The following is a 16,815-nucleotide window of genomic DNA, read 5'->3' on the forward strand; positions in this document are numbered from 1 at the left end:
GTTTCGCTATGTCTTCCGTTCTCCAACTATTCTCTTCAATTTTCGACAATACTTCCCTTAAGCAGAAGCAAATTTCCATTCTGTTAAAATCTAATGATAGTTAGGTTGATTGATGTAAACTTAAAGACAACTTTGAAATAAATCATAATCCCTTCTGTTGCCTTTACTGAAGCAATTGACACAGTCTTAACTCTTAAATTGACAATAAACTAAGTGACAAGAAAATGTGCATTTTTATGTAAACTCGAATAACAGTTGTTAAATTCGTGCGATCCAATTGACCATGAGCCTCAATCTAATGAGGATACACGTTTTTTACGGATACACGTTTTCCAAAAGTAAGAAAACGTAATTCATTCAGAAGGTGGTTCTGACCTCTTTATATGACTATTATTGTGACACGTATAACTTGACACTCTCATATTACTTTTTTTAAATTAAATTTCATCAGGTCATCTACATTAGAACATTAGGACACTATCTTAGTGACGAGGGGTTGCAGTCGATTACCCCTTACTTTACCGTCATGCTACGATTGTTATCTATCCTGCCATATTCTCACTGCTATCTGTCCAGGGCGCTATAACTTGGGAGACTTTCACTCCGTTTACGAATGACAAAAATCACATCTAAGCAGTGTTTGAGCACAATCTGCAGTCCATTCACCAATATCTTGAGTGCTGATCGTTTGTCAGATTGTAATGTATTCTAGTCCACATCAATTCAGTGTTTCTTAAAGCCACCAAACAAATACTCGGTACCTGCTTTTCTGATCTTCTTTGAGCTGTGTGGCATAAAAAGGCTGGACGATTTTTGAGTAGATGGAAAAAACTGTTGAGTTATTTGACTTTCAGTTATGGAATTCTACTCAACCCCATTTGTGACGTACGATGCAAATATCAATATGACTCTTGTTTTCATCTCTCGAAATCAAATTCAATCAATCGCATGCAAAATATGCCCTTTATCCCACACCAATTGATTAATAGAGGCGACTTAAAAGCGGCAGCTGAAACAAAATTCAAGATGGCCAATATGTGTAAAAACAGTATCCAGGTAGTAAACGTTTAGCATCACGGACAATGTGACATCCGTCATTGGGGATCTAATTTGGGGCACTGATTTCTCGCGAGTTTTGGCAGTAGCAGACACTGAAAATATCAAGTTAAGAATTAATTTAAATGGAAGTCGATCAGTAGTTTTGTTGTTGCTTGGTCTCCCATTCGCGATTAATTCACAGGGCATCAATACTCAGTATATTTTGATGTTGTATGCGCAAATATCTTTTAAGGCAAAACTAAGTAACGACTCCCTTCCAAAACGAAACAAACAGGGTCTGAAAGCATTGTACAATACGGTGCGTTGCAGCTTGAGCGACGTACGTAATTAGTCCAAGGTACATCGATGATGTGAAAGGCAAGATAAATGGTGTGACACATTTAACACCAATTTCTAGACTCAAGAAGAGGAAATGTGGTTTACCGGGTACTCCAACGCCTGCAAGAACAGCATAATAAATTCCCGAAAATTGACTGGTTATCTCGTGCTCCATAGGGTGCAGTGAATTCAGCTGCTCTGGGAACTTCAAGGTCGGCAGTCACTCTCAACTGACACTTCACAATGAGGTTCTGCTTTTATGCAGAAGATAATTCTGTCCTGAGATAATTCTACAACCACATGGCAATTAATTAGTCATTGACGTAATCACATTACATCAGCGCCTAAGAATATAGTTTGGGCAATACAATGATTGCGAAAATATTTTGCTATTAATATTTTACATTTTCATTTCCAGACCTCTGGACGAAGACGGTTCAGTGTTCATGCTGGCTCAACCAACCATAATTTCAGGGTCACTTATAGTTTGCAAATAATAACAGAGAATTAAGTATTTATTGAACTTGATTGACCTTAATGACCTTGCCCATGATTACACTCGCGAGTCACTGGCAAATTGCTCTATGTCTCTACAGTAGTCTTACTCTATGCCTGTAAGAGACCACTCGCACTTTGCTACTAAAATTCGAAGAATGATTAATTCTAATCCCTTCTGATCACTGACTTAGAAATGCACTGGTGGTGACAGATCATGGGCACCGAATAGCCAGTGCCTCCCTTCCCGTTCTTGGAATAAAGTACAAAGGCCGTTTGATCCGTGATGTTGGCGCTCAAGACCTCTGGAATATACGGATGTGGTTGTTTCAGTGACCTTTTCCCTGATTTACAACGTGTACCCTTATCATGAGTGGTTATAAAACTGCATACAGTATTTCATATGTTGAGACACCGGGACCGAAAACCGGCCAAACTGGTGAAGATCTATGATTTGCATTTGCTTTCAGAGTGAATCAGGATTTGCAGCTCTGAGACAAGTGTTTAAATACATTTCACCCGTCGCTATCTAATTTTACTTCATCTAAGCCCATCTCGGGGCTGTCACACCGTGTAACTACGTGAGTGTAATCTTTTAATTTAAAGAAATATTTCCAAGATGTAAGCTCATTTTATACGTGCAAAACAGGGCAACATAGCTAGCATTAAGAGAAAGAGAAGTTTGCATTTTAAGAAAACAACATTTTATGTCGGGCACATCTAAAATGCAACAGGACTCAGCAGATCTGAGGCTATCTATGGAAATTCATAAACAATTGACATTGCCGGCGAGACCATTCATCACGACTGGAAAGGATAGGGTAGGATGCCAGAATAAGAATTAAGTGTGAGGGGGTACAGTATAAACTAGAAAATGATTGCTGAAGCCAGAGGGTTTGGGGTGGGGAGGTGAACTAAGAACCTGGGAGTGATCGGTGAAAAAGGTAAAGAGTTGTAGAAAAGCTAATCTGTGAAGAGAGCAGAATGGCCCATAGAAGAAAGGGAAGCAGAAAGGGAACCAGGGGGTGTGGGTAAGTGATAAAGAAAAGGAAAGAAAGGAAAGAGTGGGACCAAAGAGAGGAATTGAAGAAGAGGGACGAAGAAGGTGAAACATTACGGGAAGTTGGAGACATTCAAAATGTCTTGTGAATTAATGTTATGCTTTCATTATATTTTGTCACTCGGATTTTTAAGTTTAGATCTGGAGACAGCAGATAGTCTGCCACAATCAGAGATGTAGCACTTAGTGCCGATGCCCAAAATGAGGAACAGGCACTCATGTGATTTAGTCACTGTCTGTTCTATGATGATAAATACCTTGGAATAAGGATGTACCTATTTGCTGCTGGTGATGTATGTGCAGCAGAAACACTTGTATGCCAGTAGTCATGACAGTTCGTCTGTTTAGAAGTCAAAGAAATGTCGAAATTGCTCTGTAACTGAAAGCCTTGCACATTTCTGCAAGTTCTCTATGATGCAATGCTGAATCAAAGATTCACCGCTTGAACTCTGGACTCGAAAGACGTTTTTCTTCCACAGATTGGCGTAGTCGGTAGGAACCCTAGTAAACGGAATCGAGCTAAATTAGCTACCTGAGGTTCTGTTGTGTGTTTCGTTTTGGGTCACCCCGATTCTGTATTTTAGGAGCGGGTGATATTTGACAGGCAAAACCAAGTAGTAAAGAGCAGAACGAGAGAAAATAAAAAGCAGAAAATATCTTTGTGTGATTCGCTTTGAACCACCGCCATCCGGTTCTTCAGCAGTTGGAGAGACCCGACAGGGAAGACCAAGTAGGAAAGACAGCAACGAGCGCCAAAATGCTGCCAATTGAGTAACTAAAAAATGAAACACATAGACTGAGACTTCAATGGGTGAACGGAACAGGGGTTTGTTCAGTAGCACGCTTTAGATTGAATTGCAGTGCACAGGTAAGAAGGACATGGGAAGCGGTAGCAGCAAATCTAAGAAGAAGAAAGGGGAGGTGACAGATGCACAGATGCTGGGAGGCTTTTAAGTTCTGTCAGGCCTTACGTCTGATAAGGTAGCGTTGGAAGCCCGAGAGAGCAGGTATATGATGTCTTTGAAAGCTGATTTGTACGGATTGTCGCAAGGGCTATGGAGTTTCATATTATTTAATTAAAATCGAGCTTTGAAAAGAAGAAACAGAGTTGGGGGCTGGATGCAACAAGGAACAACGTTCATATGATAGTTTGAAGAAATGTTGGAATTGGCAAGGCTACATCAGCACCAATGCAAAAAAAAAAAAATCCCGGAAAAGCACCAACCCAGCCCCGGCGCCTCGGCCGCTGCCTGACTAGGCCAGCAGCACCTATACCTTCGGTACAAATAATCTGAAAACATGAAAAGTTATAGAGCCGAGTCCTTAATGAGATTGAGAGGATTTATTGATATTAGCTGCAACAATGATACTGAAGCACGGACAACCCCTGCCGTATCACCAGAACGCCGGAGCAGTAGGGGAAGCCTCGCTAGAGAATCCATCTGCTCGAGACTTGCCGGCTCAATAACGTGAAGTGAGCAGTACAACCAGTGGAGTTCGCACACCAGCCCGGCCCGAGCAGCATTCTGGAGTTTTGAGGTATTGCTTTAGAGAGCATACTAGAAAAAGAAACAGTAGGCTAAATGCTATGATGATGCATAAGATTGCAACAACGCACGATGTTTCTCTGTATCGCTGGCAGTTGCCTATTAATCCCTTTCCTGAGATGCTTGTTTAAAACCTGGAGACTCACCTGCCCGCTGCTACTTGTAATTTGCGGCGTATATTCCTGACTAATAAGTGCTTAGCCCAAGTACATTGTACAGCTTCATTTACTAAGTGCTGAAGTCTGAGGACAGTGGAAGAGTCTATCCGATGTTGGAAGTGACAAAGCCCAGTTCTTTAACTGGTCGTCTTTATTCTGGCTCTGAGGAATTGACCGCAGAATTATTATTGACAAAAGCCCAGAAAGGAAGATGTCAAATGGGTGGACCTATAGTAAAGACACTCAAAGCTAACATAAACATACAGTACGGTTACATACCTAATGACAATATGGATTACAGCTCCCTTCAGACCAGACAGGACGCAGACTTGGTACCCCAATGCCTAGTGCAGCTCAGTTGTGATATACTCCTCCTCCGTCCACAAAATACTCGATTCCTCTTTTATTAACGAGGGTGCCTTCTTCCATCTGGGCATTGCACAAGAATCATTTGGACCTTGGTCAATGCGCACCGCCACTGAACGATTGTCTAAATAAATAAATAATTAAATAAAATTCTGTTTAATTACCATTCAAGCCAAACGAGGCCAAGGTGCAAAACATTCAAAAATGGTAAACAAACATTCTAAAGAAGGGAGTAACAAGTTCAAAGAAGCATATTCACTGGGGGAGAAAAACAAACATGATCCGGAGCGACAGTTTCTGACAATCGATGGTACAATCTCCCGGCAGTGCAGATGCACAGAATCCAGCCTGTCAATCCGCCGCCCGAACAGTGAAGGGCAGCACCGATGGTCGAGGCCAGGAAAGCAGGACATCGACACGTAGGTAGCATTAACAGAATTGTGTTCATTAATAGTTGTAAGGAAAGCCGGGCAGCGAAGATTAGATGTTCACGCGGTCATGAACGTTGGACAACAAGCAGGAGAAGCTTGGACACGAAGCCTGGACTTTGACTTGGACTCAATCACGGAACGACAATCCCAAACAACGACAGATAATTCGTCTCTTGACTCGGAGTAGCGGAAAGCGGCCTGCAATACTCAGCTGGACACGAGACGGTTAAACCCAACAACGACAGACAATTTGTATCTTGACTAGGAGTAACGGCAAACAGCCGGCAATACTCATCTGGACACGAAAACGACAGAATTACCAAAGCAACCCAAGGCACCGAAGCAACTTAGAGTCAACTATTCTCGGCGGCCCGGAACGTGCATTGCCGCACTACTCAGGAGACGGACCAGCCCTGAGTAGATGTAAGGCGGATACTTTATGCTGCCAGTTCGCATGAGAATCGGGTGTCCTAATCAAAGAGCCCGGTAGAACACTGGAGGAAGTAAATTAACAGAAATAAGGAGTCAACGCACCGGACCCTGACAATTTTTCACTTGCTGAATGACATGCTAAGCGTGTCGCGCGTTTTCCGTTTTTGTGTGGACCACCCGGTTTCTCTTGAATCATTCAAAATATGTATGTTTTGTTTCTCACAACTTCTCAAGTTATCGGTTCAAGCCCTAATATAGTTTTCACAAGCCAGCTGGTTCCAAATAAGAATGAAGTGAACAAGGAAACCATTCTAAGTTCACCTAGTTACATTTACAATTACAGCTCAGCAGGGCTGTACAGGGATACGGGCGACAGAAAGAAATGGACGTCTCTTCGATGGAGAAGAATTCAACTTCAGGCAGCTAACGCACAACAGGGATGATTCCTACTGCATATCATTTATTTCGGCACCAAGGAGCTGTCGTAGATGTGGAATTCTACGAAAGAGATTCTAAAAATCGCTGAAGGAGAGGCGATTCAAGAGAATATCGGGTCAAATTTTGAAAACGTGTACTATAGTTACCCCAGGACAGGACGGACTAATTCTATTCCTATACCCAGCCTTCATATCTTCTGAAGAATAACAAAATTTAAAATCAAGATTGAAGAATCAACATTTTAATGTCATTTCCACTACATAATTGTAATGCAGATGGAAATAATTATTACTCCGGATCCCATGTACATTGAAAAAGAACAATGAGGTACAAACAAAATAATAAAAATCACAATAAATAAATATCAAAACATTGGATAGCTAATATACTGTACATGGATTAATTGAATATCCATGAGGTGACGCTAGGCACAGGAAAGTCTGTACATCAGGTGACTCTGGAAGGAAATGATAAAACAATAGCGGCGGGATTGTGGAAGTGTGGTTAGTGCATGTAGGTGTTTATCAACCTTGCAGCTTGGGGAAAGGACGCTTTTTGGGTCAGGGGGTCTTAGTGTGAATTTTAAGTGGCCTCCTCCATGATAGGAGTAGAACAAACAGTCCATGAGCATAAAGGGACCAGTCCATTTAATGTACTTGAAGTTCATAAATGCAAGAGGGAGTCTGTGGTAGCTGCCAACTAGACAATGACATGTATTTATCAATGAAGAATTTGCTAACCAAGGCTGACTATGATATTGGCTAACAATGTCAGAGGTTGACAACATAATCAATTACGTGCCACAGGATTACGCTGTCATTGACAATCTACATTAATTACAAAAGAGGGAAATTTGTTTCCAAATGTGCCAACTGGCAATATATATTTGGACAAGGTAACATTATGCAAAAGGAATCAAATGGATGAGCTGAATGAGGAAAAAGTTTAGCCAATAAAATACAATGAGAAAAAAATGTGACGCTTGCACTTCTGTGTGAATTAATGCATTAGGAAGCGAGCCAATTTTACACCTGCAGCAGACAGACCAACCGTCAAAGACCAGGGAGTGATTAAAATTCATAATGGCTTTATTTTATGGGAGGCGTGTAAATGTTCCAAATTGTTGTACGGGGGTAGTCAGACCTCATCTGAATATAAATTTCAGTTCCCTGTTCAGTGGAAATCTCCGTGATGGATATCCCATGACGCTCTGCGAAAGAAGGAGGCTTGGGCATGGGGTCAAAAACTAATTCCTGTAAAATCCCAGAAGAACAGTAACGCCAACGGAAGCTCCGAAGATGATATCGTTGAGAGAGGAAGGATTCCTGAATAAGAGCTGCACCTAAACAGAACTTGAACGGCAGGTGTGTGCTGTCGGCGGCCTATTCGCAGTAGATGTGATAGGCTGATGAAGAAAGTAATAAAATAAAGCAAGAAATGTGTTGCTGACATTTTAATAGACGCTTACTGAGTTTATCAGTAGTCTCCCAAATAACGTTGTAAAGATGGCTCCTATAAACTTAAATTTTTAAGACGTGGAAATCATCTTGGGATATCGAAAAACATAAATGTGTCAGGAGAGAGACGATGATGCCGAAAACCTGTTACTTTGTACCTTCCCCACCCGAAGCTATCTAACAATAAGGCCACCTATTACACCAGAGGACAGCAAAAATATACCGACAAGGAAGGTTTTAGTCCTCCTTCACCGGTGACATCAAAATATAGATATCCTACTGGTCCACCTGTTATGAGAGGTGAATCAAGATAAGGAACAAATGTGCGCTTGTTCTTGCATAAACGTAGCTACAGGGCAATAGCCCATGCTATCATAACTCTAAGTGCTGTGTGCTGTCTGTGACTGAATGTACTGTATTTGCACCCCGGTCCGGAGGAACGCTATTTTCTTTAGCTGTACACATGCCTATGATGAAATGACAATTAAGCTTAAGTTTAACTTGATTTGACTTGATACTGGCGTTATTGTAATTGATCCGCAGATAAGGTAGATAAATCTTGTCAGAAGAGCGATGTTCCAAAATTCGTGACTTGGACTGGAACTTGTGACATTCCCCCAGCTGAAAAAAATGTTAAATTAAGTTGCTGCGATATCCATGAGAGAGGATTACACAATGTCACGATGAGTAAAGGTACTCCAGACTAATTGCTTAATAGCGTGTAGCTTATGTAACTGAGGATATTAATTTGCTTAAAGGACATACCTTCTTGTGTATAAGAACGCCTTGAATCAGAGGATGCGAGCATTTGGTACGTTTGGTACAAATGATCGCGAGTCCTCACAGAAAATGAGATATCCAGCAATTTATTACATCGTCAGTACTTACTATCCTGTACTTGCGGCGGTCGGTGTTCCTGGTAAGGTAGTGGGACTGACTAACTTATGTTTGACACTTTATTTTAATACACTTGCTGTTCTGCAGCTTACGGGCCAGTGTCACAATCCATTGCGTCATTTCAGTCAGTGTGCATTGCATGGAAAATATGCTGTTATTGTATTTTAAAATGTAATTTATCCCACTTAAATTCGCATTATTTAGTAGAGGTTAATTCCTTTCCATGTATTCATTTATTATCTTTCAAGAATATAATGACATTGTTGTTTTTATTATTCACGCCCCGGAATACGTAAGGTACTATCCAGCTTTTAAAGGCAGAGTTTCACGACAGTTGTTCTGAATTGAGGAGCCACCCATCAGCAATACGGATTATTAGAAAGAGGGAATACAAGCTACGCAGAAGCAACTGGAGCGGCAATTCTTTAAGTGGCAAGGATTTTCAGTGTGCCAGTCCTTAGAGTAACTTTGGTTCCTCAAACTGAGGCGACACCAGGGTTGGGTGAGATAAAGTATCTTGTAAGTTCCTATCTTTCTGTACTTATCTGCTCACCTCTTGTCTGTTGCGATGGAGTGCTTTAGTGAGAATGGTTCCAGGGGCATTTTGTCTGTGTGTTATTGGAAGTCTGTGAGTCGTCCAATCTCCCAGTGAAATATATCTGATCTAGGTGCGCCGAGTTGCAAATCCTGACAGAACGTGTTAAGGAACTGGAGCCGCAGCGCAATGCCCTTCGGCTCATACGGGAGCAAGTGATAGACAGGACCCGGGATAGTTGGAAAGTAGTCACCCCTAAGTTGACGGAAATAGGTAAATTGGTTGCTGTCCGGCGAATGAGGGGTACTTCACTGCCAGTGCAGATTAGACTTGTGGCCGTTCCTCTCCATAATTATGCACCAGTAGATACTATTGTGGGCACGACAAACCGGGTGGAAGCTCAGTCAACAGGAATTTGGCTGTGAGTCAGTTTTCATGGCTCAGAAGCGCAGAGAGGTGAAATTGGCTGAAGTACTGATAAGAGATTCCTTAGTCAGAAGAACAGAGCACCTCCCTGGTGCGATCAAGGATGCCTCGTGTCCGTGGCATTCCCAAGAGCGTGGGTCAGCATCCAGATGTCTTGGTGCATATTGGCACCATTGGAAATGTGAGGTGTTCTTGAGGAGAGATTTTAGAAAGCTATCTCGAATGCTGAGAATCAGAACCTTCAGGATAGTAATCTTTGGTTTGCTGCCCGTGGCACGAAACAGTGAGAGTAAGAATAGGATGATTTCGCAATTCAATGCGTTGATGAGGAACTGGTGCAGAGGGAAGGGATTCAGATGTATGGATCATTGGAAACTCTTCTGGGGAAGGTATGAACTGTAGAAAAGGGACGGGTCACACCTAAACCAAAGGAATCCAATATCCTTGTGGCAGGTTATCTAGAGCTGTACGGGTATGTTGAAATTAATTTGGCAGCGGGACTGGAACCCGAATCATAGTGCTGAAGATGAGGTAGTTCGTTTCAAACGGTTACAGATTGTCGTGTATTATGTTGTAGGTATCACTTATTCATGGTTGAAAGAAAACTAGAACTCCCCAAGGAAACACATTGTATTGATATGACAGGCTGAAAGCTAGAGGAATAGCATTACACTGTTGATAAAAGAAATTAAATCCAGTTATGAGAAAGAGGTGACATAGCGTCGGAAGGTGTTGAATCGTTGCACAGAACTAAAGAACTGCAAATGGAAAACGATCCTGATGGGAGTTATATACTGACCAAAACACTAGGAAGGATATGGTGTACAAGTTACAGCGGGTGATAGAAAATGCATGCCAAAAGGGCAAAATTACAATAGTCATGGGAGATTTCATTATGCATGTAGATTTCGAAAATCGGGTTGGTGCTGGATGCGAAGAGGGGGGATTTCTAGAATGCCTTCGTGAAAGATTTTAGAGCGGCTCGTGGTTGAGTCCATTAGAGATATTCTGGATGGCGTGTTCAACGGGAACTGATTGGAGAGCTTAAGGTTAAAGAAACCTTAGGGACAGGTGATCATATTAAGATCCAATTCAATTTGAAGAGGAAAAGATTAAGTCAAATGCATTAGTGTTGCGGTGGAGTAAGTGGAAGTAAAGAGGACTTTGCCAAAATTTATTGGAAACGACCACGGGCTAGGGTGACGGCGAAGCAGCAATGGCTGGAATTTCTGGAAGCAATCCGGAAGGCACAGGATATAGCCATGCCAAAGAGGAAGCAGTTCTATAAAGGCAAAATGACACAACTGTGAATAACTAGAGAATTGAAAGGCAGCATAAAATCCAAGCAGACAGAACATAATAGGGCTAAAATTAGTGGGAAGTTAGAGGATTGGGAAACTTTTAAATACCAACAGAAGGCAACTGAAACAAAGTCAATAAAAACACAAAATGCTGGCAGAACTCAGCAGGCCAGACAGCATCTATGGGGGGAGGTGGTGACGATGTTTCGGGCCGAATCCCTTAATCAAGAGTGAAGGAACATGGGATCGTCAAGGGAGGGATAAGAAGTTGGAGGAGGGATAAAGTAGAGAGCTAGGAAGTGAATGGCTGGAGGGAAATGGTCTGGGGGAAGGTGAAGAATTATGGGAAATAAAAGAGAAAGGAAGGTAGGGTTGAGGGGATTATAGTAAGGGGGGGGGGGAAGACAGAGAAAGAGAACCAGAATAAAATAATAGATAGGGATGGGGGTAGGCAGGGGTATCAACGGAGGTCAGTGAGTTGGATGTTAATGCCGGCAGGTAGAAGGCTACCTAGGCGGGAGATAAGATATTGCTCCATCGACCTGTGTGTGGCCTCATCTTGACGGTAGAGGAGGCCATGGACAGACATGTCGGAGTGGGAGTGGTCTGTGGAATTGAAGTATGTGGCCACAAGGAGATCTCGCCACTGCTGGAGGACCGAGCGAAACGGTCTCCCAGTCTGCGGCGGGTCTCACCAATGTATAAATGGCCACATCGGGAGCACCAGATACAGTATATCACCCTAGTTGACTCGCAGGTGAAGTGGTGCCTCACCTGAAAGGACTGTCTGGGGCCTGAGATGGTGGTGAGGGAAGAAGTGTGGGGGCAGGTGTCGCACTTCTTCCGTTTGCAGGGTTGAGTGCCCGGAGGAGGTCGGTGGGGAGGGATGGGGGGATGAATGGACAAGGGAGTCGCGTTGGGAGCGATCCCTCCGGAAAGCCGAGAGTGCGCGTGAGGGGAAGATGTGGCTGGTGGTGGGATCACGTAGGAGGTGGCGGAAGTTACGGAGGATTATACGTTGGAAACAAAGTCATAATGATGGTAAAGATAGACTAGAAAAGTAAGGTTGCAAATAATATTACAGAAGATGCCAAAAGTTTCTTCAGATACATAAATCGTGAAGGAAAGGCGAGGGTGGATTTCAGACTTCTGGAAAACAATGCTAAAGTGGTATTAATATGGCACAAAAAATGGCGGACGGTAAATATTTTGCATCAGTCTTCTCTATGAAAGACACTGGCAGTATGGTGGAAGCTCCAGGTGTCACTGGCCATAAAGTGTGTGAAGTTACCATTCTGAAGGGGAATGATTTGGAGGAAACTGAAATGTCTGAAGGCAGACAGGTCACCTGGACTAGATGCTATACACCTTAATGTTCTGAAAGAGGTGGCTGAAGAGTATGTGGAGATATTCGTAATGATCTTTGAAGGACAAATAGATCGTAGAATGATTCCAGAAGTCTACAAGATTGCAAATGCCACTTCACTCTTGAAGATGGGAGAGAGGCAGAAGAAAGAAAATCATAGGTCAGGTAGTCTGACCTCAGTGGTTGGGAAGATTTTGGAGTCGATTGTTAAGGAAGTGTTTTCAGTGTTTTCGAGGTACTTGCAGACACGTGATAAAGTAGGCCATAGCCAGTATTGCTTTCTCAAAGGGAAATCTGGCCTAAAAAATTTGTTCGAATTTTTTGAAGAAATAACAAGCAGGATACCCAAAGGTGAATCTGTTGATACTCTCTTCTTGCATCTTCAGACCTTTGCCAAATTGCCACTCGTGAGGTTGTAACACAAGCTAGGAGACTGTGATACTACCAGAAAGATTTTAGCACAGGAGTGTTTAAGACCATGGGACGCGGCCTCAGAATTGAAAGGTGTCATTGTAGAATGGAGATAAGGAGAAATGTATTAGCGAGTGTGACGCGATCTGAAAGATTATTCTGAAGTGGACTGTTCCTTTAACAAGAGAGGAAGGGAACGAACAGCTTGTGTGCTAAATCAGCGGCAGAGAGAGAGAAAATGTCCGTGAGTTGCCTTGAAAATGAAAGATGGAGCTATATGATGGACAGCTGGTGTTCCCCGCACTACTGAGATATATGCAAGGCCAGTTGACCTTTTAATCAGACACACCACAGGAGACCCACAAGAGAGACACGACGCCAGAGGCAAAGAGGACACTGGTGAGCTTCGTCTGCCCACAACAAGGGTGGGGTTTTTGCTCACAGTGTGGACAAAGGAGTAACCGGTGGGGAGCTATCGGTGACTTTAACGCTCGCCTGGGTTGATAGCTCACTGTGAAAAACCCACATTCCTCTTTTTGTGGTCACATTTCGGTGACTTCAAATACGTTTCGGGACCAGGAAGACAACGTGGAGGATCGGCATCGGCTTCGGCATTGGGAAGACAGACCAACTCTCTATCTCTCTTTCTCCAACTCTACTAAAATCAAATTCCAGAACTGAACTGATTACTTACTATACCACTGCAAGTCAGTATCACCTAACCACCTGAGCTGGGAAGCTTGGGAAATTTATTTACTCACTTACATATATGCACATACTTTGCGAATCTGTTTACCTTTATCTTGTTTTAGATTATTTTAGTCACGTAGTTACTAACAAAATAGAGTTTATAACGGAAGACTCGGACTCCAGGTGTGTCCATTTCTGCTGGTTCTTTTTAACCCGTTACGGGGTACGTAACAGCTAAAAAATGGATATGACACAAGGGAAAGGCAGGAGACTGGGCTGAGAGGGAAATGGATCATCCATGAAGCGTCGGAGCAGAGTTGCTGGGCTAAATGGCTTAATTCTGAACCAATATCTTCTGATCCTATATGACTTACGTTGAAGTGGGCGAACAATGCACGAAGTTATGTTGTCATTCATTGTTTAAAAGAAATTTTAATTCAATTTTTCACCACTAATATGTAACTACAATTGCATTCAGTATCAGTTGGTCCATCATTCCGAAGTATCTCTATCCTGAATATTTCCTATGTTATTATCTTGTTGCCTGCGATTTTGTGTTCAGTCACAAACATTGCCTACTGTCAGTGATGTTATCTGAACAAAAAGAAGATTTTTTCTTAGCATATTTTGCCGATTATTTATATGTTTCTACAATCTAAGCCGATCACTCTTTCTGGGGCATAGGACGGCGGATGTAGCTAACCAGGGTCACCTCTCCTGGACCAGTCTTTCAACTCGTCCCCAGGTGTAGCCCAACGTATAGGCGAACATCCCTTCCCTCTGATAGAGGAGGACTTTGGAGGTTCTGTTTGCGTTTCTGTAGCTCTGGAATTTTACAGGATTGGATTGCTTGCTCCATGCCCTAACATTCTGCATTCGTAGCCGGGCTTGGAAGCTGCATGGTGGACTTAATTTAGAGTAGCTTTCTCTTTAAAAGAACAGCTGCAGCTGCTGCTCAATACCTGGCCGTTTGCTCTTTACGGCACGAGTCACGGACTTAAATTAAAGGGAGTGCGTGCTGAATGTGGGTCCTATTACTTTATCCTGTCAGACACATTGGCGTTCCCATTCTCATTTTCCATTTTATCATCTCGCCAAATTTTTACTCATTTTGCAGATACAGTACCTGTCGAATTTCTTTTCAAATTGTGATAGATTTTCTCTGAGTATTTTAACTTCCATAATTGTTTCCCTGATTGCGCCTCGCAAGGCATCGTCTACTTTTAAGGTCTCATGCAGTGTCCGTTCGTGTTTGATCTCTTCCGAAAATGGCTGTAAACAGAGGAAACACTTCGCTGGTATGTGCTTTCCTCGAGACGGAACGACCATAGAATGGCACCTTATTTCAACATGGTGGATCGGTCTCTGTTTACCCGGAGAATACCAAGAGCCATTTCACATCTCGTGAGAGGGCTCTGCTCCCTCGCCGCTGTCTGCAGATATATGTCTTTTTTATACAATTATTTATATAAATATATATTTCAAAGAGAAGACAGTGAAGTGAATTGTTTAAAGTATAATTACGTCATTTCATGTGAAATTAAAAGAAATCTCTCCACTGATCGCGCCATTCCCCGCAAGACGTCAATGATATTACTCTGAAACAATAGGAACTGCCCTGAATGTCCCCAAATACAGGCGAGTTAACCGACCCTCTGTTCAGTGGTCCGATCGGGTCAATTATCCATTATACGCTAATGAATTACGACTGACCAATACGGGGCTTAAAGCATGTTTTATCATTTATTTCAGTTAACGTAATGACGATTCTGATCCTCTCACGCGGAAAATGTGCTCTCTCCAAATGCACCACTCGCTACTTGATAGCCATGGCTTCAGCTGATTTGATGGTGGTCGTCGTTGTTGTTATATTAGAGAAGTGTAATTACATCTACTTGTTTGCCAGCTTCTTGCTCCAAACTCCGGAATGTGCTGTGATACTTGTTCTGAATGTTGCAATCACGGGCTGTTCCGTTTGGTTCACGGTTGGTTTTACCTTCGATCGCTACATCGCCCTCTGCTGTCAGAATCTGCGGAACCAATACTGCAACGAGAAAACAGCGACTGTGGTGATAACAATAGTGTTTGCAGGGAGCTGTGCCAAGGGCATTCCATTTTACTTTGCAGTGGATCCATGGCGTTGCGTCGCTGCAGCAGAATACTTCACGTCTCCTATTTGGAAAGCGTACGAAGTGTTTGACAGTATAACAACACCGTTATTACCAATCTTTTTAATTCTGCTTTTTAATATTTTAACCGTCAGGCGGATAGTAGCGACAAACAGAGCCCGACGACAACTTCGAAGCAATAATGACAAGCAGAATGATCTGGAGGTGGAGAACCGGAGGAAGTCGATGATTCTGTTATTTGCTTTATCGGCCAATTTTATTTTACTATGGATGCCCTATCTTGTCCAATCTATGACATGGCAAAATGAAAACTATTCCAATACAGACAAATATTTCAGCACTCCTCTCTATATTCTGCAACAGTTTGGGTTCATGTTGAAGTTCCTTAGTTCCTGCACAAACACGTGTATCTACGGACTGACACAGAGGAAATTCAGGGAGGAGCTAAAGAATGGAATGAAATATCTGTTTACATTGAACGGGCAAATATGAAATGAAATACAAATCAGAATTTTCCTTCTTTCATTTTTATAACAACTTGTTTGAACAGGCGTTTTTCGTATTTACTGTTTCCATATCTCACCTTACATACGATTAGTAAATTAGCAGATTGGGCAACAGTTATTAAATTATTGACGAGGATATCATGAGTGTAAAATTCACGGCGTTCGGTTAAAACGTAAAACACAGCTAATATCTGGGCAGTAGTATACTGATTTACATTCACTGAACACACTGTTGAAAAATTATGAGTACGAAAAAAACAGCATAACTCGTTTATCAAAATAAAATTCCTCCTAGAATACTGGCATAGATTTTATTTTGTTTCATTATTTGAGATATCCGACATCTGAGGTGCATGGGTTTATACTGCGTCTTTCTCACAGCAACATCTCCCGACGTGGCTGCTCAGTAATAACGAAAATTTAAGGGCTTAAGTATACTTCCCTTTCAGGGATATGAGGTCAGCAGCTGAGGCTCGCCCATTGTACTTCGGTTTTGCTGAAGCCATTGCTGCCAGCAATTTCAGTCGCTCATCTGTACTTTGATTTGCTGTTGGGAAATCTGTGGTCATGCTTTCCCACCATTTTGTATAAAAGCTGGAACTGTGTTTTTTTTTATTTTTGTTGAAAAAGTTTGTTGACTCTCTTTTGTTGCTTGTTGAAAGGTAGCCTATCCAAGCAAAATTTAATTTTACGTTGAGTCAGCAGTCACGTTTTCATTTTTTCTGAGATCAGCATGGTCTCAGGCTCTTCTGACCCAAAGAATCCAATTACAGCTCATGTGACCAGTTAACCT

General features: G+C 42.3%; 1 protein-coding gene across 1 annotated transcript; it reads left to right on the plus strand.

Moving 5' to 3' along the window:
- Positions 1–15,147: 15,147 nt before the first annotated feature.
- Positions 15,148–16,008, plus strand: LOC140715754 (probable G-protein coupled receptor 139). Its single transcript, XM_073028125.1, has one exon. The coding sequence runs from the start codon at positions 15,148–15,150 to the stop codon at positions 16,006–16,008; it is 861 nt and encodes a 286-aa protein (XP_072884226.1).
- The last annotated feature ends 807 nt before the right edge of the window (positions 16,009–16,815 follow it).

This window comes from Hemitrygon akajei, chromosome 24 (genome assembly GCF_048418815.1).
Source record: "Hemitrygon akajei chromosome 24, sHemAka1.3, whole genome shotgun sequence".
In the NCBI taxonomy this organism is placed as follows: domain Eukaryota; kingdom Metazoa; phylum Chordata; class Chondrichthyes; order Myliobatiformes; family Dasyatidae; genus Hemitrygon; species Hemitrygon akajei.